The sequence below is a fragment of the Zootoca vivipara genome, chromosome 8 (assembly GCF_963506605.1).
Source record: "Zootoca vivipara chromosome 8, rZooViv1.1, whole genome shotgun sequence".
NCBI lineage: Eukaryota > Metazoa > Chordata > Lepidosauria > Squamata > Lacertidae > Zootoca > Zootoca vivipara.
Window position 1 is genome coordinate 64,328,779 of NC_083283.1, and position 26,159 is coordinate 64,354,937.

The 26,159-nt window shown below is 43.4% G+C and overlaps 1 protein-coding gene across 1 annotated transcript; it reads left to right on the forward strand.

The window, feature by feature from the left end:
* LOC118090540 (enoyl-CoA delta isomerase 2-like) lies at positions 1-25,214 on the forward strand. Its single transcript, XM_035126394.2, has 7 exons — positions 1-117; positions 5,786-5,855; positions 8,222-8,312; positions 8,782-8,902; positions 15,643-15,732; positions 21,834-21,977; positions 25,059-25,214. Exons 1-7 carry the CDS (start codon positions 1-3, stop codon positions 25,212-25,214), a joined length of 789 nt encoding a protein of 262 aa, XP_034982285.2.
* The last annotated feature ends 945 nt before the right edge of the window (positions 25,215-26,159 follow it).

Genomic DNA, 26,159 nt, shown 5'->3' on the forward strand with positions numbered 1-26,159 from the left:
ATGGAATCTTCTGCTCAAAGTAAAGGCAAATACGAAACCCTTCTGGTCACCACAGAGGACAAGATCACAAAGATAATCTTGAATCGCCCAGACCAAAAAAATGCTATCAACCTTGTGGTGAGTACATGAAGATAGCTCCTAAATGACAGGCTCCAGTGGTATTTACATTATGTGTCAAATGGTGGTAACACTGTGCCCATTCCAGAATTCGAAATTAACAACAGGCTATTTGTTCTGGTTTAAATTAGCCAAGGCAGGCATAATGCGGTCAATAAAGACCCAACACATCCCTTATCTAGAAGATAATGTTCTCCCCCCCCCCCCCCCGGAGATGTGATATACTTCATGGCCCTTTAATCAAAATGTTCTTCAAAGCAAATGTTGTTTTGGGCCCTTTTCTTGCAAATTGCATCTCTCCAGGCATCATATTAGGAGCTATTATCATGAAACGAGAATCCTCTAAAGGGTTTCAGCCTCTGATATTTGTATATGATCAAGGGGTTAATTAAAGGCTGAAGCCAACTGAGACCTAATGAAAATACTCCTGGGGAAATGACTAAGTAAACATTTGTTATTAAGACCCTGGATGATTTAGCCAAGTGTCCCTGAACAACCATTGCAGGTTCTTGTAGGGTAGCTCCGCATTTGAAGCTCTGAGCACATAACACAGGTCCAGTTTAGGTTAGTGAAGTAACTCAATAGCCAAAAAATGTAGTAGTTCTTGACACATTGTTCCCCAACTCCCATGAATATGTTGATCACATTGGATCACTGCACGGTTGCATCCTGCACCAGCCTTCACCAACATGGTGCCCGCTAGCTGTTTTGGATTACAATTCCCATCAGTCTGAGCCAGCACAGTGCTGGTCAGAGAAGATAGTCAGCCGTTGCAGTTCTAAGCAGCTGGAGGGCAGCAGTTTGGCAGGAGCTGTCCTGCACCAATGTGTGTGTGTGTGTCCCAAGGGAAGTATAGTTTTGTGGTGTAAGGAAGTATCACTGTGATTGGAGTGACTCAGGTTATTGGCACTGTTGTATAGTACTGCTGTTACATGGGTCTCAGCTACACAACTGCAAATAAAAACATTTTAACTGTGTAGTAAAGTGCAATGTACAAATGTGACACTAGATGGCAACAGCGAGCTATGCAAAATTCAGTGTGATTTATCAAAACTTTTTTTAAAAGCATTTTCACAGCATTTTTTTTTTGAAATATATGTGTGTGGATTCCACCATGGAAGCCAAATGACAGGAGGATGATATTTGGTGGTAACCAATTTACTTATAAATCAGTAACCTGTAAATGGAGACTATTTCATATATGAAGAGGAGGGCAGAGTCACAATTCAGAACATCACTTGGCCCTATCTGAACCAAAGTCCCTTGAATAAAACACACTGGGGTTCTTTGTCTCTGCAAAGAATAGCTCAGTCGGTAGACCATGAGACTTAATATCAGGTTGTGAGTTTGAGGTCCATGTTGGACAAAATATTCCTGCATTGTAGGGGACTGGACAGCATGACCCTCGTGGTCCTGCCCAACTCTACGATTCTATGATTCTACAGCAAAACCAGGAAGACGGTCTCTGATTCTCAGAATCTGTCACAGTGGCGTGGTGGCTACCCTAGAGTAACGACTCCTTACAGCTCTGCATTTTATTCTTTTATTGGTGCAGTCTATTTACAGTGCTGAGATAGTGCTATATACAGGTTGTCAATACATGTCGTCAGTCTGGCGCAGAACTTCCGAATGGGGATTCCCGCGTCTTTCTCCAGCAAAGTAGCCTGGGAATACTAAATCTCCGCCCCCGGCGCTTCTTACGCAATTCCGGGGTCGATGGGATCGGTCTCTTTCACACGGTTTCCCTGCTTCCCCTTTCCGTTCCCAGGCGGCGCCTGGGCTCAGCTATCCTACCTGAGCCCGGGCTTCTGCTTCCTGAATCCCCGCTCGAAACATCCCCCTCCCTGCTCCCACTTCCGCTGGGCGAGGAGCTCGTGTTCAAGATGGGAGGGGGCTGTCTGTAGCTCCTGTCCCTCACAGAATCAATCAATCTTGGGTATGCCCTCTGAATTTGACTCGGAAAATGAGGAACTACCCGCATACTCTGCAGTAAGATGACCCCAAAATGAACCAGCAAGATCCTTATTAAGTTATTTTTAGTGGACTGTTAAATAGATTGATGCTTCTGTGCTTCTTTTTTTACTGGAGCAACCACAATCCAAAACAAATAGATGGTTTGAGGGTAAATTTCCATTTTCTGTATATACACAAGCAGAAGTATGAACACTTTGGCCATGTAACTCGCTTTACTAAGAAATGACCTCTGCTTAAGGGAGTCCTTTATTTGAAGGGCTCTCTGGTCTGGTTAAAAGATTATTATTATTTTTTAAAAAAACCCAATAAGAAGATAGAAATTGCTATCATGCCTGGACAGCAGAATGAGAAGGAACACAGGTCATCTGGCCACAGTCTTACCCACTATGGGGAGATGCACTCTGTATTTAAATAGAAATACAGTACAGCGCATTATAGTAAAATTATGCTATTTTTTCCTAAGAGTCCCTCCAGACTGGTATATTTTGGTGGGTGCCTCCTGCAACACATCATTGACGCAATAATAATGCATTACGGGTGGATTTATACCGGAGCGTCCACACATCGCTTTGCTTTCTTAGTTGTTCTGTGATGCTTCCCAAGTGTTACTACATTATTGCCACCTGGAGGGGTATTCTTGCACTACAGAGCAACAGAAGACAGACAAAGAACCCAAAACAAGCCGGAACATTTGCAGTATAAAAGGTTACAGGATTTCAGCAGGAAGCAATGAGTCCTGCATCAATTGGCAACGTAATGGTATTTCCATCCTGAAACTTTTTCAGACGCAAACAATATTTATTATTATTATTATTATTTGTTAAATTATTATTATTATTATTTATGTTCACAACATAAAATTACAATATAAAAACCACAAAACGCATAATAAAATAGGAACAACAACAAACCAGAACTTCCCCCTTCCCACAATACATTTAAAAGGGCATCGGATATCAATCAACCAATTGCCTGGTTGAAGAGGAATGTTTCTGCTTGGCACCTAAAGGTGGGTTGCACATAAAAGCCCTGATTCCACCATGAGTGAAAATAGTCATGATTGTACAATAAAATGACATCTGGAGGCCCATTAATTATGCAATTATACATATAAAATAGCATATGCACATCTTATGCAAATCTGTGCTCTCTCTCTTTTTCTTGTCAATGCATAACTCACCCCCCTAAATCAGTATGAGCCGGTGATAATATTTCTTTGACTCATTTTATTTCACTTCTGATTCACGTGCCAGGATTAGGTGAGAGCTAATCACTTGCTTGCTTATTATTGACCAATCAGGATTACTATTATTATCATTCTAGATTCATTGTTAAAGCATTTGCTCTTATATAAATTGCCTACAGCAAACCGGAGAGCTAGCAGGATCAGAGAAGGCTCCACAATCCAAATCAAAGGCAGAATGTTTTGCTTCAAAATTGTCTTTGTTGAAATTTTCACTGGAAAGATAACAAGGAAAACAAAGAGGAATGTCAAAACAATCAGTGCAAACCAAAATCCAGCAGGTCAGTCGGTCTACATTAGTGGGATGTAGGACTGATTCACAAAATATTCAACTCAACAGAGACCACAGAAGGTGAATGATTGATAGAAAATACAGAAATAGGAAAAGGGGAAATATTTTTTCAGTGAAAAGGGCTGAGTACGAACTGCTGCATGCCTCAATCAGTACAAGGAAATACATTTATAGAACTGACAAAGCATATGAACCAAGAGAAATCAGAGAATAGCATTGCCACTGGAAGAAAACCAATGATCCAGAGAAAAATGGTCTCCCTGACTTCTGATTTAAGACTGTGTCACAATTATTTTGTGAAGAGGCTGGTTGCTTCCACTTTCAGGGACCCCATTCCTGCAGAGACTGTAAGAAGTCCTTATGTGTAAATCTTAGTGCACTTATATAAGTATTACACAACCTGGCAGTTACCCATTTCTAATGGCACTTAAGGGCACACTAATTTCAAAACTGGCTGCACAGGGTCTAAGGGCAGTAATAACCTGTTAAATGGATTGATCCTAGGCTAATTTCAATGCAGTCATTCCAGAGATTGTAATGCAGGAAATCCTGTCCTTCATTTCAAATATGTGGGCTTCAAATGGGTCATGCCACTGTCCTTTGGTACACATGTTTGGGCAGTTGGAGTTTGTTAGAGATCGAAGCAGTTTCATATAAATTCTTTACATTATTCTTTTTCCCCCTTCACTGCCAGCCAACGTTCTGATGACTCTGCATCAACTGGAATCTGACGTGTGTTCCATGTCAACTAAAATGGCCTTATTATGCTAAATTATTGGTTGCAGTGGTAATTTATGTACCGTCCCAGGCTCCCAAAATTATGTTTAAAGGAGCGGGCCTCTTGTGATTCTCTCTGTAATAATTCATCATGGTTGGCTCGTATTAACAAATGATTAAGGAGCGGAATGCCAAGCTTCCAGGCTTGCCCTTGTTTTCGTTTGTTGGCGAAGAAGCAATCCCCAAAATGAGCAAATTACCCGCTGAAACTGAGCTCTCTTAGCACATTTAGTCTATTCTGCTTTGAGTCAAGAGTGTTCAGCCATGCTCCATATTCCAAAAGGACTGGCTTATGAAGCATGGGAATGATCGAAGTCTTAACCCCATGGAAGTCTATACTGCTGCTAGCGTAAAAATCCCTAAGTGGGAGCTGTAAGGCCCCGTCTTTTGATAGAATCAAATTATAGGGCCCCTCCTGCATCAGTGGGGAATGGATTTACCTTGTGGCAGCAGCAGTTGGTGGGTGGCTATGAGTGATCGTTTTAAATTTCCCACAATGCCCCTGAAGACCTGAAACGGGTGGCTATCAACCACCATTTTAATTTCCTACCATTCTCCAGAGCAACACTATGTCAGGTACTCCAGCATTGTGAGAAATTGCCTGCCACCTGGAACAAAGCATACAGGGCCATGGTTTGGAGCCTTCCCTCACATATTCCAGCAATAGCATCTCTTTTCTTCAAGGATGAGGTAAAAAGGTATCGGACCCCAGACATTTAAGTCCAGTCAAAGGCGACTGTAGGGTTGCGGCGCTCATTTCGCTTTTCAGGCCAAGGGAGCCGGCATTTGCCCACAGACAGCTTTCCGGGTCATGTGGCCAGCATGACTAAATCACTTCTGGTGCAACAGAACACCGTGATGGAAACCAGAGCGCATGAAAATGCCGTTTACCTTCCTGCCGCAGAGGTACCTATTTATCTACTTGCACTGGTATGCTTTCGAACTGCTAGGTTGGCAGGAGCCAGGACAGAGGAATGGGAGCACAACCCATCGCGGGGATTCAAACCGCCGACCTTCTGATTGGCAAGCTAAGAGGCTCAGTGGTTTAGACCACATGTATGCTTAATCTGCATAACTCTATGTGTGGTTTCCTCCAAGTGCTGCATGTTCATTTCGTGGGTCTGCTCTGACTGAAACCTAGGTGAATACCAACCTTACATTCTTTGGGGCCAACTCATAATAATTAAACCAAAATCAACTTATCTGCATGCTGGAGGCACAAAACGGAGAACAGAGGAGTAAAATAACCCCAGTAGAGATTCTTCAGGATTTGATAGTTGGTTTGCCATGTTACCTACCTCTACAATATTTAGATAGCGTGAATGAAATGCTGTCTTCCCTGTACTCTCAGTTTCCTCCTCCCCCCTTCTCTTTTCCCACAGATGTGTGGTGAAATTATGCGAGCACTTGAAGAAGCTGCCAAGGATGATTCCACATTGACTGTAATAACAGGTATTTTTATCGTGGAAGTTCTGAGAGTGTTGTTAATAAAGCAGCGGCCAAACCTTCTCTCCTGTGGGTGGAAATGGTTAGAAAGAATCTGTCTGGCAGAACAAAAGGTTCCTCTTCCTCTAGAAAACTTTTGAGCTTCAATTGGTCCATAGAGCCTGAAATTTATCCACCAAGGGAGGAAGAAATACAGAATTCCTGTGAAATATTGGGCTTGAAAAAGAATGTGTTTCTAATTATTATGGCGGTGGAGAAATGCCTGTAAGCATCGCATGCTAAAAGCTCCCGAGACACTGCGATTTCTTTGTGGAAGAGGGGCAATACTTCCATTTCCTGTAGTTTATTGACATGTATTTCCAACCTTACAAGGTATATTACCCTCACACAACAGTTTACAAGGGAATGATGATGATGGTGATGATAAGAATTCATTTCTGAATAAAAATCATATACAAAACATATTGCACATACAAGAACAGTTAAAACCATTTTTAAAATTACATTTATATTCAGCCTTTACTCCAAGGAGCTCAAGGTTGCATACTTGTATCTCCTCCCCTTCAATTTATCCTCACGATAACCCTGTGAGGTAGGTTAGGCTGGGAGTGAGTGACTGAGATTGGAATTCTGGACTCCCAGGCCCTAGTCCAGCACTCTAAACACCACACACACATAAAACAATTTCAAATAAATTCAGATGCTGCCTGGAATAGAAATCTCCTCTTGGAAGACTTACTGAAAGAGGAACTCTTTAACAGGACTTGAAAAGATTAATAAAGTTGGTACCTGTTTGATGTGTAATGAGATGGAGTTCCAAAGAATTAGGGGCCATCACAGTAAAGGCCCAGTTACATCACTGGGAGGAACAACTCCTGATAAGATTTTATCTGCAGCATGCCTTTTCCTTTAGAACACAGTGATTGATGAGGTATATAGGAAATGAGACAATCTTTTAGGTATCCTGGTCCCAAACTGTATAGGGCTTTGAACAGCAGGGCCAGTATTTTGGGTGTACTGATGTTGTTACAGGTAGCTAATTGACAGCCATTGCAGATATTGCAGCAGTGGTGTAATATCATGGCAATATTCTGTGAGCAGTCGAGCCACCACACGTCACACTAGCTACAGCTTCAGGGTCAGCCTCAGGAGCAGCGCCACATAGAGAGCATTTCAGTGAAATATCCCATTGTCTCTGTAGACCTCAGGGCAGTTCACAACATAAAAATGCAAACGTGCATTTGCACTAAGCAATTGGATGGCAAACTGCATTGCAAAATTCAGGAAAGGTTCTCGTATTATTTCAGAAAGTGCAAATCAGGTAGGTTAGCCTTTAAATGCAATTTTGTTCCCCCCTTTCCCTACTTGGGAATAACGCTCATTGAATAGCATGAAATGGGCTGCTAAGTAAACACGCGTAGACTAGCAGATGTGCCTTGATGTAAAAGTTGGACCTGAACATTCATTTGCTCCAAAATATATTTATTTGAACTCTAGAATCCAATTACTACAAGGATACAAAGCCATTGCAATCATCATTTTAAAATGTTAATATAAATAAAATCAAGAATAAATGATACCAAATATGAGAAACAGGGTAAGCAATTGCCATTGGAGACCAAAGGACAAATTTCATTTCTAACATATTGTTTTGCTCAGGCCACCCATCTAGTCACTTCTTTCTGGTGTTGAACTGGGTGTATATCTTATTAATAGTATTTTCTCTATATTGTGCCCTGTAGTACAGCAAGCCTGCAACTTACACTCACTTATCTTATGTGATCCCAACCTTACCTGGGCGATCGAAAAAGAAATAAATGGATTGGAAGAATATGGGGGGAACGGGAATAAAAATACTTGGTAGAAAAATTGTCAGAAGGAGGCAAGAGAGGAGGAAACAACAGTTGGCAATCCCTTCAGTCATTGCACTCATCCTGGGAGAGAGTTTGTGTGTTGTCAGAGAGTGACACGGGGCCTAGTGGTGGCCTGAGAGTGAGGGGAAGGTGCTCTGAGCTGCGGGATGCTGTTGTGTTTTGGGTTGTGGTTTTTTTTACAGGTTGTTTAAAGGGACTTCCTGGCTTTACATGGTTTTTCGTTTGTTTGTTTGTTTGCACAAAGTTTGCGGGCTTACTGTCGATGAAGTTGCATTGCACCTTGTAGCCTCTCTTTCTAAGTTACGGAATCATAGAGATGGACGGAACCACAAGGGTCATCTAGTCATATAATTAAAAAAGGGTTCCTGGTTAATTAGATTTGGATTGCAACCTCAGCAATGTCCCCCCCCCCGTGTCATTGTTATTTCTATTATGTTTACTACCCTGATAAGTCAGCACACTGCATACATCTTAAATGTTACTTTTGGATCTTTGTAGGACGCGGCGATTACTACTGTAGTGGGAACGATCTTAACAATTTTGCCGAAAACTTGCAAGAGGTTCTGAAAAATGGTGGAGAGCAGCTGAAGTAAGCAGGAACTTTTAAATATGTTCTCATAATTAAATGCTTGATTCATACTATTATCCCCATCTTTACTACATATATTATCCACATTGATGTCGACAGATTCTGCGACTGCAAATCTAGAGAGATCCTTGAGAATCACTTAACCCTAACCCTTGAGAGCCCCCCCTCAAGGGAAAAAAACCACACCCACACCATCCTCTTTGCACCTCTCTGCTGTTCAGAATGAAAGGACAGGTGGGTGCCCCATCCTGGGATCCAATGAAATGTGGGCATGTTTAAAGGAGCAGGGTGGAGAGATTGAGCAAGTCCAAACAGCAACTGAGCAGTAAAAAGCAAATGTTCTCTTGTTCCCTGTGGCTTTTAGAAGGGATATTGATATAGACCTTTTCATAGGAGGCATAAGAGGTACCTGCCTTAGCATCTCCCTGTGCCACCTAAAACAAAACGGATGTTCTTTCCTTGCTTTTAGGAACTTTGTCAGCCACTTCATTGACTTCCCTAAGCCACTAGTAGCAGTGGTCAACGGCCCTGCTCTTGGTATCGCCGTCACTCTTCTCGGGCTGTTTGACTTGGTGTTTGCGTCGGACAAGGTGAGTCATCTGCACAAGACTGAGTCAAACTTGCTTGGAGGTTGGGCTGTTGGATCTGGGAAACCTTCATCCAAGTATGCATTTTGCAGAGAGGGTGGGGGTAAGGCCGCCTTGTCTTTATTCAGCTGAGTCCCGAAGCTTCAGGTTTCGGGGCTTAGCCTTGTCCATCCCTTCTCCAAGTAAAGGAATCTGCCATTAAGAGAGACTTGGATCAGACCCCCAAATTGATTTTGATATTTTGGTTAATGAAATTAGGATCTGAGACGAAAATAATGCTCTGGTGCAGTTCAACAGTAAACTGACATGCGAGAAACTTTCAGTGCAAGATCCATTTTCAGATATGTTTGTGGCTCCTGGGTACGTTGCATTTTATTTTTCTGTGCAATGAAGGACTGCTACTTACAAGAGACCTGTTTTTCTCACGCCACGCCCAAATAATGGCAAGAGTCTATCTATGGCATACTGAAAGTGTAAAAAGCAAGTTTTAATTTATGACAGCTGGCCTGATTGAGAGGCCCTTATCCTCCCTGTTATAAATGTTGAATGAATAAAGCAGTATCACAAGGGAATGGGGAAATGTGGCGGTGGGGGCATTAAAATGCATTTGCTAGAATTTATAGAAGGCAAGAAATCCCCATTTCATACTGCTCCATTGTTCTGGAAAAGTGCAGTCAATAATCATAGCCCTTGAAGGACCCGTTTCTGTGTGGTACAAGGCTGAGTGATTACACTTTGGGTTCAGACAGTAAGCCTAGTGTTTCCTTTCAGGCATCTGTATAGATTATTCTCTTTAAGAACCACGAGATGTTTTATTGCTTCCTGGGGACAAACGCTGAAAAAACCTGCAAAAAACTTTGAGGGCAAAGAACAGCATAAGTTGTCAAAACGATTTGGGTCCATCTGTGATGAATTTTAATGTGATGTCTTTAGTAGTGGCCTTTGTATACTTCCCCCCACCATCACTCCTGTTCCCCCAAGTCAGGAATCAGTACAGGTACTTTATTTGGAGAATGAGAGAATGGATGTGAGGAGGGGGGGGGTATTTTTCCCCTCCCTGAAACTGTGTTGCAACATCTAGATGATCTGCCAACTCACTACAGCATGTTCCTAGTACTCCTGAGGGCATTGCATATACCGGAATGTGTGTACACATCAGCAATTTAAAGTGCAATAAGGTCACAGTGTGTGCACATCAGAGATGGGTGATGGGAATGTATTCACCCAACAACCTTTTGGGTTTCCTCCCCACTGCAAGCTCTCCCACATCCCCGAACTCCTATTCATGAAGTTCTAATCCAGGCATCCCCAAACTTCGGCCCTCCAGATGTTTTGAACTACAATCCCCATCATCCCTGACCACTGGTCCTGTTAGCTGGGGATCATGGGAGTTGTAGGCCAAAACATCTGGAGGGCCGCAGTTTGGGGATGCCTGCTCTAATCTGTGCATGAGTGCTCCTCCGCTCATGCGCAACAGCCATCTCAAATATACCTGCCTGGCGTAAGTACTAAGTGATGTTGCATCAAAGCAAGTGTTAGCTCACACTTCTCAGGGCATTTTCCCAGTGCTTTCCTCATTGCTAAAAGTCCAGGCTTTGTCAACTATCATTTCACAATCTGAATTGACTCATAAGGGAGGAAAGGGAGGAAGAGGAAACCTGCTTCCTCACCTAATGCTTCTTTGCATGTTTGGTGAATCTCTTTGATCTTTTTTGGTTTTCCAGATCAGGGCTAGATCTCTATAGATTTTTAAAAACGCTGTAGAAAAACACATTATAAAAGCTCTTAATGGAAAATCCCATTGGCGATGGATCACTGCTCTATAGCGCCATCTGGTGTCTCATGTTTATAACGCAGTTATAACAATATAATTGATAAGTGTAGCTGGGTCCCAGGTGAACTTGATATGAAACTGTGACTGGGTCATTTACATTCATTCACTAACTGCGTGTTTTGCTCTCAGCGAGCCAGCTTTATTGGGAGCAAGCTAGGGAGAGAAGGCAGGAACTTGCAACAGCTTTCTTAGTGGCTGCACTCTGAGCATTTTAGATGTTTGTACCATGCTGAAAGCTATTCCCGTAAGTGTTTGGAGGACTCGTTTTTGTAACACACCTCCACTGGCATTCTGCTACATGCAGATGTCACCAAATGCTTGGGAAGGGGCAGAGAAATGTGCATTTAGATTTACACAGAGATGGCAGGCCATGATAGCTCAGGGGATGTCTATGCTCAGCTGTATTATAGTACTTAGCAACATATCCTGCAGCAACAACTGCAAACTGAGGTGGCCAGGACAGGGATTCTTGGAATTTTGGACAATGGTGTAGAAGAGGGGATTTGTGTTCTCTTTTGCCTCTGGCCATCCTATCATCAACGGAAGAAGAGCTCTGCTGGATCTCTCCAACGCTCCATCTATTCCAGCATCCTGTTTTCAATACCAGCTAGCCCAGCGTTTCTCAACCGCTGTTCCGCGGCACACTAGTGTGCCGCGAGACGCTGGCTAGTGTGCCGTGACGTGCGGCGACGAGAAGGGCGATTTTGCAGCTGCAAACTCCACCTCCCTGGGCGTCCTATTTCTTCGCCCCTTCTAGTTTCCACACAAGGGCGTACCCACCATGCGGCAAGTTAGGGCAGCTGCCCTACTCTAGAAGCAGGGCTGGTGGGCAGAGGCGGAGCACAGCCCGGCGGAGCGCGAGTTCGCCATTCCCGCCGCACCGCGCCGCACCCTCCCTCCAGCTCCCCGGCGCGCCCTCAGGCAAGGCCAAGCGCGGCGGGGAACCAGGGAGCGCGGCGCGGCGGGCGGGAACGCTGAACTCGCGCTCCGCTGGGCTGGGCTCCGCCTCCGCCAACCAGCCCTGCTTCTAGGGAGGGGCACAGCCCGGCGGAGCGCGAGTTCGCCGTTCCCGCCCACTTTGTGGCCCCTCCCCTTCCGTGCCTTGGCCCCTCCCCTTGCCCCCCCCTAGTTTTGATCCTGGGTACGCCCATGTTTCCACAGACCAATCAGCTTTTATTATTTCCATTTTCCCCATGCCTCACGTGACAGGATCATCCCAGAATCCTTAGTTTAGCCAAGATGGCAGCCCCCAGCAGCTAATAGTGCCGCACGTGTGTCTCTTTTTTGGAAAATCGAGCGGACTTCAAGTAGCTACTTTTAAAATATTCAATCTCCATCATTCAAAAGGTAGTTTGTTGCTAATTCATGGAGGCATGAAGACCAAATCGTCCTCTCACAAGTCCGAGAACACGCACAGGGTAAGATACGGGACAGCGGGGTCGGGTGGGGTGGATCAGAAACCCGGATCTTTTAAGAACTCGGCAGCGCTGACCCGCCGGAAAGCAATATTTGGCAAGTGTTTCTTACAGTCATAATTATAATATAGGGCGGCAATTTTTTAAACTTTTTAAATGGTGGTGTGCCTCGTGATTTTTTTCACGGAACAAGTGTGCCGTGGCCCAAAAAGGGTTGAGAAACACTGAGCTAGCCAGATACTTCTGGAAAGCATCACGATCAGAGAATGAAGGCAACAGCCCTCCCTCGATGCCCTCTAACCCCCTACAACTGGCATACCTCTGAACCCCGAGATTCCATTTAGCTGGATGGAAGATTATGGATATTCTCCTTGCCCCTGGAATATCAGTCATATTCGTTGCCTGCTTGTGAACTTCCAGAGGCCACTGTTTAGAAGAAAATGCTAGTCCAGGCAGACCATACAATGATCCAACAATGAATTTTTAAATCCCTGAAGAGCATCTTCCCACCCATGTCTCTGAAATATGCATCATTATGCAATGACTTCGGGACTGGCAATGTCCATAAGAAATCCAGTTGCAGCAGACTTAACTTAAACTTACAATAACTTAGAATAAGTCTAAACCTTAACACTAAGCATGCTATGTACAGAACACCACACCAGAAGGAAAGAAATCAAAGGAGAAAGTGAAACCCAGGCTCCTTCTGGCCTTATTTTAATAGTCAGCATGACCTTGAAAGAAGAGATAACAGATCCAGCTTAAACCAGCTGTAACTCAGCTTCTCTGAAGGAATAACCTAAACATCAGGAACTTTCTGCTTGTTTCTTTCACACGGAGAAGCTTCCAGAACCCTCTTGAATTAATTAGAATAGGAAAGATCCCTACACATCAGATCAATACTTTCTGCACTAAGAAATGCAAACTGACAGGCTCTCCCCTCCCTCCCTATCTTTACAACAGCCCTGTGAGGTAGGTTGGGCTGAGAGATTATGACTGGCCCAAGGGCACTTGGATGCAAAATAGGGGGTTCAAGCCTGTGTTCTAGTCTCTGGTCTTTGTCTGATACTCTACACCACACCGACTCTTATCTCCAGGTTGCAGCCAAGGAGTTAATACAGCAATGTGGGTAAAGCAACTTTTATGAGAGGTCTTACGTGAGGAGTACAATGAATTGACAATGGGGAGAGCAAAAAGTCTTTTCTGGTTGGCTCAGGGAAGCAGCAGTAATGATCTGAAACTGCCTGGAGGAACTGCTTCAGCCAAGCAATATTTTTGAATGCCTTAGTCCCCTCCCCCCCCTGTAGAAGCGGCATCATTGGAGACGGCAAAACTCAATGAGATAAAGCACTTTAAAACTGCCGCAACTGTTCCACCCTCATGCTAGAGTAGCCCTCCGTCATGGCCAGCTGACCTACTTGCTTGCTGTTTTCTGCTCATATTAGTAACTGAAGGATACCTTTTTTTAAAAAAAAGAATATGATGGAAGGTTGGTAATAACATCCCATGGCTTCTGGTGATTGCGTTCATTTTTAACATCCAGCAGCTTGGAAAAGAGCAGAGAGTCTGCTGTGCATTATTAGAAAGACAGCTTTGACATCAATAAAAGTTGCCCCATCACACCCACCCACCCCTGGGACCTTTTGCATACCGAACATATGGTCCCTCACAGAGCTACAGATCTATCATCCATGGATTTTTAAGCTAATATTTGGAGAGGGGGGATATAGGCTTGGGCAAGACGTGGACCCCTTCAGGTGCCCTGTACAGCTGTGTTGTTTATTATTATTATTATTATTATTATTATTATTATTATTATTATTATTATTCAACGTATACACCACCCTTTCCCCAGAGGTCTCAGGGCAGTTCACAACAAAACCACAACATAAAATAGTCAAACCTAAAGCAATAACCCAATACACCCCCCTCCCAAAGCCACATTCTGAAAGGGTGATGGATGTCAATCAGATCAACCAAAGGCCTGGTTAAAAAGGAACATTTTTGTCTGGCGCTTAAAGGTATATAATGAAGGCGCCAGGCAAACTTCCCTGGGGAGAGCATTCCATAGACGGGGAGCCATTGCAGAGAAGGCCCGTTCTCGTGTTGCCACCCTCCGGACCTCTCGAGAAGGAGACACACGAAGAAGGGCCTCAGAAGATGATGTCAGGGACTGGGTAGGTTCATATGGGAAGAGGCGCTCCTTGAGGTAATGCGGTCCTGAACCGTTTAAGGCAGGGGTCCCCAAACTAAGGCCTGGGGGCCGGATGCGGCCCAATCGCCTTCTAAATCTGGCCCGCAGACAGTCCGGGAATCACCATGTTTTTACATGAGTAGAATGTGTCCTTTTATTTAAAATGCATCTCTGAGTTATTTTTGTAGGGCATAGGAATTTGTTCATTAATTTTTTTTTCAAAATATAGTCTGGCCCCCCACAAGGTCTGAGGGACAGTAGACCGGCCCCCTGCTGAAAAAGTTTGCTGACCCCTGGTTTAAGGCTTTATAGATCAAAACCAGGGGCCTGGAAACTAACTGGTAGCCAGTGCAGTCTCATAGTTATGTCAACATTTTATGAGGCATAAATGTTGCCCCATCACCCACACCCACACCTGGGACCGTTTGCCTACAGAACATATAGTCCCTCACAGAGCTACAGATCTATCATCCATTGATTTTTAAGCTAATATTTGGAGAGGGGGGATATAGCATCCTGAGTTACACCACTTGTGCATCCAGCCCAGTGTTATCTTCTCCCACTGTTGGTTACTTCCCAGAGACTCAAGCAAAGAGCAAAAATACTTTTCATGCATAAGGTCTCAACCTCTGACTTCTCCAATTGAAAATGATATTGGGTAGGACATACATTAATTTATCTACTCTTTTAATTGTATCAGACAAGTTTCAACCATTTGAACCATATTGTACCCCCACCTTGGGATCAGATGATGAAGGATGAGTTAAAAAAGACCCCCTCTTAATAAATAAACAAATGTGCCCCATTGAACCCAGTGGGGTTCATTTCTAGCTTAGGGTGCACAGAATGTCCCACAGACTCCTTCCTTAGATTCCTTCCTATTGAGAAGGAACCAGGAACAATGCAAAGGAACAGCCAGTTGGTTCCAAGAGGAAGTGAGAACGTCACCTATTATTTCGAGCCACTCCTACTTCCTGGCCATGAAACCATATACAATGTGGGTCACTGTGGATGGGAATATGGTTTTATAGCAATAGGAAGGAATCTAAGGAAGGCATCTATGGAACATCCTGTGCACCCTAAGCAAGAAATGAACCCCAATGGGTTCAATGGGGCACATTAGTTTCTCTGATCCCAAAGGGGGTTACAATATGGTTAAAATGGTTGAAACTTGTCTGATGCAATTAAAAGAGTAGATAAATTAAGTGTACGTCCTAAAGATCTTACCTGTTTGAAGCTTTCTCAAACACTCTCTGGTTTTTGCTCTTATATATACATATCTATTTCAATGTCAACGCAGGTGGTGTTTCAGACCCCTTTCAGCCTACTTGGACAGACTCCAGAAGGCTGCTCAACTTACACCTTTCCTAAGATAATGGGCCCCATAAAGGTAAGTATCTTAACTTATTGCTGGGGGGGGGAGGACACCCCAGTACCAACCAGTTGATATACCTCTTCCCCGTTCTCTGCATTTCATCGTTAAGATTAATTTCATTTTGTTCCTGTAGTCGATCAGGAATCGGTTTTGGGACTTAAAACAACTTAGACACTATGACACTAAAATCCTTTGACAAAATGTAGCCACGGTACTAGTTTGGTTTGCAGTTGGGTATACACCAGAAAAATGCACCCAAAACAATTGAGCAACTTCCCTACGAGGAAGGTTTACCTCCTTGCAATTTACCTCCCCACATCTCCCAATGTTGCTTTCCCCTCAACTAATCTCCAGTACTAGAAGTGAGTCCAAATGGAGAAAAGTTCATGACCGACGGGGAGATGCTTCAGCACTCTCACCCATGCACCTCTTAACCTGGACCTCTCACCTCACTTGATATGCAATTGGGGCAGCCCTGCTTCTAAAGGCACAATGTGCCATTATCAATATATAGTAGGGCTGGCCTTCCAGAAGCTGTTGGGACTCCAACTCCCATCAACCCCTGCCAGCAGGGTCAAGGGTCAGAGATGATAGGAGTTGTAGTCCAGACCTGGTGTATACAGTTCTCCACCCTGGTGTATAGTTTGGGCCTTGCATTGTGATCCTATGTGTATTTCCTCAGAGGAAAATGCTGCTGTATTCAAGAAGCCTTACTCCCAGGTAGGGATGGAGGAGAAATTCAATTCAGTTCACATTTAAAGGTGAACTTACCTCATTCTCATTTTCCAAAACAAAATCTGAACCAAGACACAGCCATTCTCGTACTTCTCTGAATTTTGCAAGGCAGTTCTCCAGCTGAGTAACGTGTACAGAAATCCATATACTAATGTGAAGTGTGCATATAAATGCATATATTAGTGAGAATATCTTACCAAAATGTATTACTTAGGAGAAAATGCTTGTGAAAAGGTGTGTGTATTAATTGGAATTGCATGCAAAAATGTGTTTATTGGAAGTTATTTGCACTAAAATGCTGATAATTTTCATGAGGGTTATTTGGACTAAAATTTGCAGATTGCTCTAGAAATGTAGAGAACTGAATTTAAGACTGGAAAATTGAGAAATTGAGAAAACCAAAATTGAAAGATTTGTGTATCCTTGCTCTCAGGTAAGTATGCCTAGGATTGCAGCTCAATGTACACTTACCTGAGAGTAAGTCTCCTTGAACTCACTGGCACATGCATAGGATTGCCCTGTCTGCATTCTGCTGTCACAATGGGTAACCATGAAGGGTTAACATTATTCTTCCTTGACTATTTTCAATGGCAGAAATCTCAATTTCAGCCATCTCACTTAGCTGTAATTTAAATATTTATGTCTGTAAACCATACTAAAAACTGCTCTATTTTTATATGGCAGATTTTAAGGTTATTTTCTACATTCCTTGCACATTTTGCAGTAGCAGCATGGAACAGGGAATTCTATATTAAAGACATCTAATTATATGTGAGAAAAGTAATTGAAAGCCTCCTCTCAGCCTGGCAATGCAAAATATTTGAACTCTGTCCCTAACAGTATGTTTCCCTTTCATCATTTTGATTATTCTTTTTCAAGCCTGCCAGATTGAATTTTCTGAGGTTCATATAACAATCCCCACAGCTTGTGACTTGGGAAAGATCAGATTCATGATTCAGAGACTCACGAGCTCCCTTTTATTTGCATGCTCCGACAAGGGTAAAAAGATGAGTGATTGGTCCAAACTGAGTGCCCATGCGGTAGGTGACATGACAATGTCGCCATAAGAAAGGATTTTTGAATCAGAAGAGAGAAGGGCAATGGTTCAGTTGTAGAGCATTGCCTTCTATGCAAAGGTTCAATTCCCACCAACTCCACATAAGACTAGGGGAACAAAGATAATAATCTTTGCCTAAAACCTTGGAGATCCACTGCCGGTCAAGGTAGACAATTCTAAGCTAGAAAGACCGATAATTGTCTTACTCAGTATTAAGCTAGCTTCCTATGATAGCCAGAGGAAGCTCACGAAGGGGGCATGATGGTGAGACACATATCCAGTTTCTCATAATTAAAGGCCCACCAGCTCTCTCCCAGCAGTCAGATTGCACATTAAATAACATACTAGGAAGGGCAATGGGGATAAGTACACTAGTCCTGTCCCCTGACTGTCTGAAGTTAGGGAGAGGCAGATCTGTCGGTTTTAGTTTATCTTGGCTTCTCGTTTTTCCAGCTTTAACTTCAGTTTGTCCCATTTCTGGCCATTTTTTTAAAAAAGTGTGCATTTTTGTGCAAAAGTAGTGGCAAGTTATTGCATTTTTTGCAAGTTATTTTCACAAATAAACGTGTTTTTATGTGCCCTTTCCCCCGAAGATGTGGTTTTGGATGCATTGTTTGGTTGGAGAATTGTGCTGCAACATTTGTAGAAGTGTGCATTTTGAGCAATACAGTGGTACCTTGGTTGTCAAACTTAATCTGTTCCAGAAGTCTGTTCCCAAACCAAAGCGTTTCAAAAATAAGGTGCGCTTTCCCATAGAAAGTAATGCAAAATGGATTAATCCATTCCAGACTTTTTAAAGCGGCCCCTAAAACAGCAATTTAATGTGAATTTTACTGTCTAACGAGACCATTGATCCATAAAATGAAAGCAATAAACAATGTACTGCAGTCACACAATCAATCAATCAGCCACTGTACTGGGTTCCACACGGTCACAAAAACAAAACAAAAAAAGAGCCACAAAAACAAAAACGCAAAATAAATAGCAAAAACAGACAGACCTCAGTGTAACACTCGAAACGGAAGTGTGGCACTCAAAACGGAAGTGCCACGGAAGCATAACACTCAAAACGGAGCACATTCGGCTTCTGAAAAAAGTTCACAAACCGGAACACTTACTTCCAGGTTTGCAGTGTTTGGGTTCCAAGTTGTTTGAGTACCAACACGTTTGAGAACCAAGGTACCACTGTATCGACATTTCAGTTTGTGTATTGGTTCAGGGAGTGTGATTTAGGGAATGTGATTCCCCCTCCCTTTCCACCCCATGTGGAACCTCCCCCCCTCCACAAAGTAGAACCCTGGAAGATCCATATTCCAGGAGACTCTCTTCTCTGCTGTCTAACTTTTAGAGGGCAATGAGGCAGAGCCAGCATGTTCATACCTCCGTCTTCCTTCCTGCGTTACTAAACATATGCAATCCAATGACTGAAGAGGGCAAGTATGTCTCTCGGAATGGATGCTCTCATTTTAGTGTCCACAGCTAAGAGCCGTCAAGGACCCTGCCCTCCATTAATTTGTCTAACTCTTTAAAAAGCTATCCGAGTTAATGTCAAGCACCTCATCGTGGCAATGGATCTTACAAGTTAATTACGCCTCGCGTGAAGAAGCGTTTCCTTTTGTTTATCCGGAAATTACTGCTAGCCAGCTTCATTGTTTGGCTTCTAGAGTCTGAGCAGAGAATAACATATTCCTCTTCCCGGGTCATAATTTCACAAACATTTATCGCATCTCCCACTCTTCCCTTCGTAATTGTTGCCTTAAACAAAAAAAGCCCCAAGTACTACCGGTAACTTTTCTCTTCTTAGAGAAGGTGCTTCACGTTTTCCCTTCATTATTTAAGTTGCCTTTGCCTGCACTTTCTCCTACCCAACAATGTGGTTTTGAGGTGTGAGAGCCAGAACAGTACTTAACATTTAAGTGCTGAAACACAGCTATACACATAAACCCAAGAGGAAGATGGATAACTGTCTCATACCAAATGGAACCACTGGATCCATGCAGCTCAGGCCTGTCTTTACCTGGGGTGGAGAATATAAGGCCTGGAGGGCAGGGGGACAAATGAGGACCTCCAAATTCTCCATCTGGCCCTCAGTCCCCTCCCTAGCCTACAGCCCTTTGCTTCACACTGCAATTATTTTGCCTGCCAGGAAGGTGTCCTTGATCTCTGATAGTATCTCTGGGTAGATAGGAATGCGTGTGTCTAGAAAATAGCCTACCATATAAAGGTGAAACTTACATCTGTAAGCCACTTAGGGCTCACCTTGGAGGCCCACAGAGAGTTTCCCAGAAAGACATGTGGCTCTCTGGCTGAAGTTCATCCAAGCTGATTCCTTCCAGATATTTTGGAAGGACCGCCAGCAGAAGCTGGCGAAGGCTGGTTGGCACTGTACTGTCATCAGTCTCCGCCATTTCAGATGGGATTCTTTCTCAACCCTACCTGGAGGTACCAGGGACCAGCCCCAGAAATCTAATATACTCATGCAAAATAATTATAATATTTTAAAATTTCGGATACCAGCTGCATTCACACCCTGGCATGTTCAACACTATGTACATACACAAAAATATGCTGAGCACTTGTGGTTGGGTCTTAATATTCAGTGTCCTTCAGGAATAGATTCTGATCTTAGTAGACCGAGAAGAATGTGTAGCCGTTTTATTGAAGAATCCAAATCTTTAGATTAGCAACCAAAGCAGGCTCATGCAAAGCTTGTCTGAGGCCCAGGGTATGAGTCTTGTTAGAATAAAGTTATAAACTCAAACAAAAAAAAAGCCCTCCAAGCCCAGGGGAAGTGTACCCAGCTGTCTTCCTCCTCTTCATGGGCCTGATCCAGAGTCCTTTTTGCTCAGCCCATCTCAGGTCATCAGACTTTCTCGGGATAAGAAACATGGACAGCTGCTTGCCGTGGCAACACGTCCCTTAGTTTTCCAAAGCCATCAAATTACAGCATTGTTATTGTTGTTCTTCCCCTCAGCACAATTAATAAAAATTAGAATAAGAAAAGAATGTCACAAGAACATGGTACAGAATAGTATGGCGAATACTGCAGTAAGGCGTATTCTAGGTTTCTACATCTGGGCTGCTTCCAGATGGTTGGCTTTTAGTGCCACCCAAGCATTGTTCTTCTGTTGAAAGCTGCAAGCAGAATTGTAATGAACCTACCACACAATTGGTGTGGTACTTTTCTATAAGTACATTCCACTACGCTCTGTCCACACCAGGGAACATAACATAAAACATCACATCACATCACATAACAGACCTTTTGCATCTCAGCACACATTCACTACAACATTTAAGGTGGGGGCCATTGTTGTAAAGTCTGACTCAGCAACTCTGCCTATCCTTAGAATGCCAAATTTAATGATGTCACTTGTATTCACAGGGTCCACACACTTAAAACAAAATTGGCTGAAGGTCTCGCTATAGCTATAACGGAACTTTGCACCATCTGAATAGCATTTAGGCAGAGTGGCTTCTTTTAGCTCTCCCTGTCTCTCCAGCAGCCAAGAACTGGCAGGAGACCGCCATCTCCTTTGTACAGCCAACTCCAAGGTCATTTATTTTTTCTGTTCCTCAGGAGTCAGCCAGAGCCTCACTTGTGAGATAACTGGTTTAACAGCCCAATCCAGATTCTGTGAGACATGTCAGTTCACTGTGGGATTACAGCTTTGTGGCATTTTTCATTACAGTCATACCTCGGTTTAAGTACGCCTCAGTTTGAATATTTGCAGTTTAAGTACTCCGTGGATCTGTCTGGAACGGATTACAGTGATACCTCGACTTACGAACAACTCAACAACCGAATTTTTCGGCTTATGAATAGGGGTAATGGCCGCGCACTTACAAATGTCTCGACATCCGGGGAAAAACCGCGGCGGTTTTAGATAGGGATTTTTCGACTTACAAAATTTTATATAGGGTTGCTTCGACTTACGAATTTTTCCGTTTCCAATTCGACTTCTAAATTTTTCGAATTATGAAGGTGCCTTCAGAACGGATTAAATTCGTAAGTCGAGGCACCACTGTAATCCACTTTCCATTACTTTCAATGGGAAAGTTCACTTCAGGTTAAGTACGCTTCAGGTTAAGTACAGACTTCTGGAACCAATTGTGTTTGTAAACCGAGGTACCACTGTATTGATATGGCACTTGTATAACAGGGTGCTTTTCCATTTCTTGCTAATTATATGGTACCACAGTAGCTACATGCATATCGATACATTTGCATATTGGCAAAATTACATAGGCCTATAAGATGGATGAATGGATCAAGCACCACTTCTTAGCTATTGAATCTTCATTATTGTTTTCTTTCTCTTAGGCAAATGAGATGCTCCTTTTTAACAAGAGGATCACTGCTAATGAAGCACAAGCCCAAGGACTCTTGACGGAGGTTTTCGCTGACAGTACTTTTCAGGAAGAAGTTTGGATAAGGCTGAAAGCATATGCTAATCTTCCTAGAAATGTTCGTAATAACTACAGCACACACTATTCATAACAGCGCAACCCTATACATGTTTACTCAGGAGTAAATCCCATTGTGCTGAAGAGGGAGGGCTTACTTCCTAAATACGTGTGTTTAGGAGTGTTAAAACACTAACCCAAAAACCAGTCAAAATGCTAACAAATGTTTGTTAGAAAGGTTAAAAAAGATGTCATTACATAGGTTCATTAATGAGACAGAGAACCAAAAAAAACCCCGAATCATTCACACATCAATTTTCATGTCTGATCTCAAATGACAATGTTTTCTTTCTTTGTACAGTATTCTGCAAAAATCAGGCTGCATCCCAGTCATCCCTAACTATGAAGGCACAGTCTCTAGGCAACCCTTGGGAGTATTTTTTGTGGCAGAAACAGTTGCTGGAAAAGAACTTTGACAGCAGGGTTTTAGTACATGCTCTTATCCTGGTCATACGAAAAGGGGCAGAGCTGTAGCTCAGTGGGTAAAGCACAAGGTTTGCATGCGGAAAGTCCCAGGTTCAATCCTTGACATTCAACGGTACACCAGGGAAAAAAGTCTCTTGTTTGAAACCCCAAAGGCCAATGCTCTGGTTCAGGTTGGCAGCTTCTTATGTTCCTTTGCGTAGGCAGCAGGGGAGGAATTTGGCTCGGTTCTCAATCTCACGCAAACCTACTTAATTTGTACTTTCTAAAACTATACCCCAACATTCACACCTCTCTGGAATTTATGATGAAATGCTCCACCAAAATAACTGTGTACAAAAAATGAGTATGTTAAGTACAGGGAAATGCACATATTTTTGAAAATAGCATAGAATGCTCTTCTATGTATTCTAGCATAGAATGCTCTGCTGTCCTTGGGAGTTCCCCGGCCAAGGGGAATTGCCACACTGGGGGAGGGTTTGCAGCTGAAGAGTTAAACCTCTTGTCTCCGTGCATTGGCAAAAATCCACCCCATGCTCCATATTATTTTTTCAAAATCCACTGGTGATGCATGCTATGCTATGCATTTAACATAACCTGTAGCTAGGCATTCCTGATTAAGAATTGGCAGAGAGGAAGCATTTGTAATGCTAATGAACACTGTAGCCATCAAAGCCTTTTGATCCCCATTACAAGTCTGTTTTAAGTCTTCTGTGTGAAAATGCCCTAAGTAGAAAAGGAGCCGGCAGCCAGGGCTCACTGAAAAAAAGCAGGGGAAAGGGGGAGACCTTAAGTGGCTATGGATATGGGAGCAGCCTTTAAAAAAAGCCCACAGAGTCATCACAGAAGTCACATTTAAAGTAAGGTTACCGGATTTTTTTCAACGAATCTGGGGACACTTTTCAACTTCAATGGATTTTGTATGGGAACTGATTTGTAAACCCAGGGACTGCCCCCCGGAATGGGGACATATGGTAAACTTAAAGACACTAGGCCCAGGAGCTCATAGATATGTTGTTGTTGAGTTGGGTGTGTGTGTGTGAACCATTACAATATTTCACTTTGGTTGCCAAAATACCTGTTCTTGATCGTTTCAGTTTGTGAACAAGACGCTCTTTGGAGATGGGGCTGCAATAGAACATGGCTGTTTGCAGTGGTGGACTTTGGTCCTATGTCACCCTGTGTTGAACCCAAAATTTGGCACTCTCACCCCCACTCCTCACACTGTCTTCCAAAAACCGGGAGGCACTGGGGTTTGAGGAGGCACAAGGGCTCTGGCAAGGTCCCAGAACCCTCCCTGCTCCTTCCCAAAGCTGGAAAAGCACTAACTAGGCTTTGGGAAGGAGGGAGGACCCAAGGACCCTGTCAGAGGCTCATGTCTCCTTCCTAGAGGCTGGCACCTTTGAGACAGTGCCCTCTCGGCTCAGTGCCCTATGCATGCACAAAGCTCACACAGCCCTAAATCCTCCTCTGCTGTGCAAAGCTCTTCCCAGCGGTGTGAACTTTGCCAAGAAGACTCTTGAGTTTGCGCTCCAGCCAATGACACCCTCGAAAAACAAGCCACTGTGTTCTGTGGCCTCCGAAAGAGTGTTCAAAAGCATCCCCACACAGCGGGCCTGAATTATGTCTGCTCATTCCTCGCTTATCTTCATTTGTTAAGTCAGAGCTCTGTGTCAGATTAGTGGCTCTGTAAAACTCACAATCCTTCTATAACAAAAAGCATCTTAAACCTAATTAAAAGCTCAATTACCCACTGTGATTCTCTGAAAGCCAGGGACCAACACGGTGATAATCCCTGAAACATCTTATTGCTACTTTGCAAAAGCCCCAATTTGAATTTTAGGGCATGTTCACACTACTCGATAGCAGGCATTCAGTGCTACAGATGCAGGCACCTTATTGAGGTGCTGCACATACAAGCAATACCACCCTCATGTTGTCCCTTTCCCTTCACAATTTACAATCCGCTTTGCCTTGAGAATGTATTTATCAACACATTCAAATCAGGGCTTTGGGGAAGTAGCAATAGAGTGCTGTTCTAGTACATACCAGTAGTAGCCAGTGGGCTAGAGTGGCTTTGCTCAACTGGCTTCCCAACATGGAGGTCACTGCCAGTAACCGAGAGGGGTGGAGAAGTGGGGAGACTGTCGCAGTGCCAGTGCAGCAGCAGGGGCCTTGGATTGCCTCCACTGCTGTGTCTGCACTGTGTGGACCTCCCTGCCACCTCATCCCTCTCGGTTACTGGTTTACTGAACAGGTTAACAGGACTGGATTACTGAACAGGTTAACAAGACCTTGACCCTAGGTTCCATGATATGGCACTGGTTTTGATTATGGTGTCATTCCAGAAGTTTTTTTTTTTTTAAACTAAAATAGGACTTAATTAGAAGAACAAGTTTGTTTTGATTGAGCTGTGCACAGAGACTCCTCAGCAATTTTCAAGTGGTTCATTGGGGGCGGGGAGAGAATTGTATTGGGTGTGACCAGCATCTTGTACTGGTTCTATCTATTTCAACAGGGCTTGCTTGGGATAATATCCCACTTGAATTTATAGTGGGTTGTGTGCCCTTATGTGACGAAAGTCCCCAAATGTGCAGATACCAATAAGGCACCATTCATTTTGAGCGACTAATCTTTTTCCATTTCATCCCCACCCCAGTCTCTAGCCCTCTCCAAACAGCTAATAAGAAGTGTGGAAAAGGAAAAACTGCATGCAGTCAATTCACGGGAGTGTGACCAGCTTGTGGAAAGATGCTTCTCAGACGAGTGCATGAATGCCATAACAAGCTTCTTCCAGAAGAAGTCAAAATTATAATCTTGACGGGGGTAGGGGGGAGGATTTTTATTGCCCCCATGGAATTTGCCTTTGCGTTTATGTCCCCTATGTATTTTTAATAGTCTCTCTTACACCAGCACTAAGAAAGGGATGATGTATTGTATGGTGTAATGCATGTGACAGGAAGACCTGGTGAAGCGTTTCTCCTCCAAGCAGTCTCATTGCTTGCATGGGCTTTTCCCCGGTCCCCTAATGCCAATCAAGATCCTTCTGCAATGCTGAATCCCTGTAACAGGCAAGTGCTATTCCTCATGAATACAGCCTGTCAGTGTATATATTATGCATTAGCTACACTGAGTTCATGCATGTCAGGCTTAAAATTGATTGCCATACTGCATCAGCTCCTTGCTGGCTTGTTTCTTGGCTGCTTTAAGATCAGAATATTTCTGTTGCTGGATATGTTAAATATACATATGTGTACAGAGGCATACCCAGGGTCCCTTGTGCCCTTGGCAAGGAGCTGCCTGCCTTCGATCTCGCCACGACAGTGCTGCTTCATTGCCACACAATATATGACATACACCCCGTAGTCTGATAGGTGATTTTTGTGCCCTGGGGGGGTGTCCTGTTTCACCAACCTCTAGGTATGCCTCTGTATGTGTACACAATTGCCTGTAAATGCACACATTTGTACTGATGCTTGACACAAAGTAACATTGGCCTCAATGCATCACTATGATTGGGTAATTTGGAGATGCACCAGCGAAGGAAAATTAATGACAGTCTTATCCTTGTCCAGCTAGCATAATTCAAGGATGGGACTGCCTTGTTAGTGGGTATATAAGCATGATCTTGTCAGTGTTCATTGGTAATCATATCCTGTAAAAACAAAACAAAAAAATCATTCTAGTACTGGGAAAGCAACATCATGCGGAATAATGAAAATGTACTTTGAATGTGTGCAATGACTCCCCGTTGTGAAAA

Bases quoted from the DNA above. Each gene is read 5' to 3' on its own strand.
- LOC118090540 (XM_035126394.2), top strand. From the start codon at position 1: ATGGAATCTTCTGCTCAAAGTAAAGGCAAATACGAAACCCTTCTGGTC. The intron at 5,856-8,221 runs GTATTTTTATCG...GGATCTTTGTAG, and splicing joins CACATTGACTGTAATAACAG to GACGCGGCGATTACTACTGT. The intron at 8,903-15,642 runs GTGAGTCATCTG...ATGTCAACGCAG, and splicing joins TGGTGTTTGCGTCGGACAAG to GTGGTGTTTCAGACCCCTTT.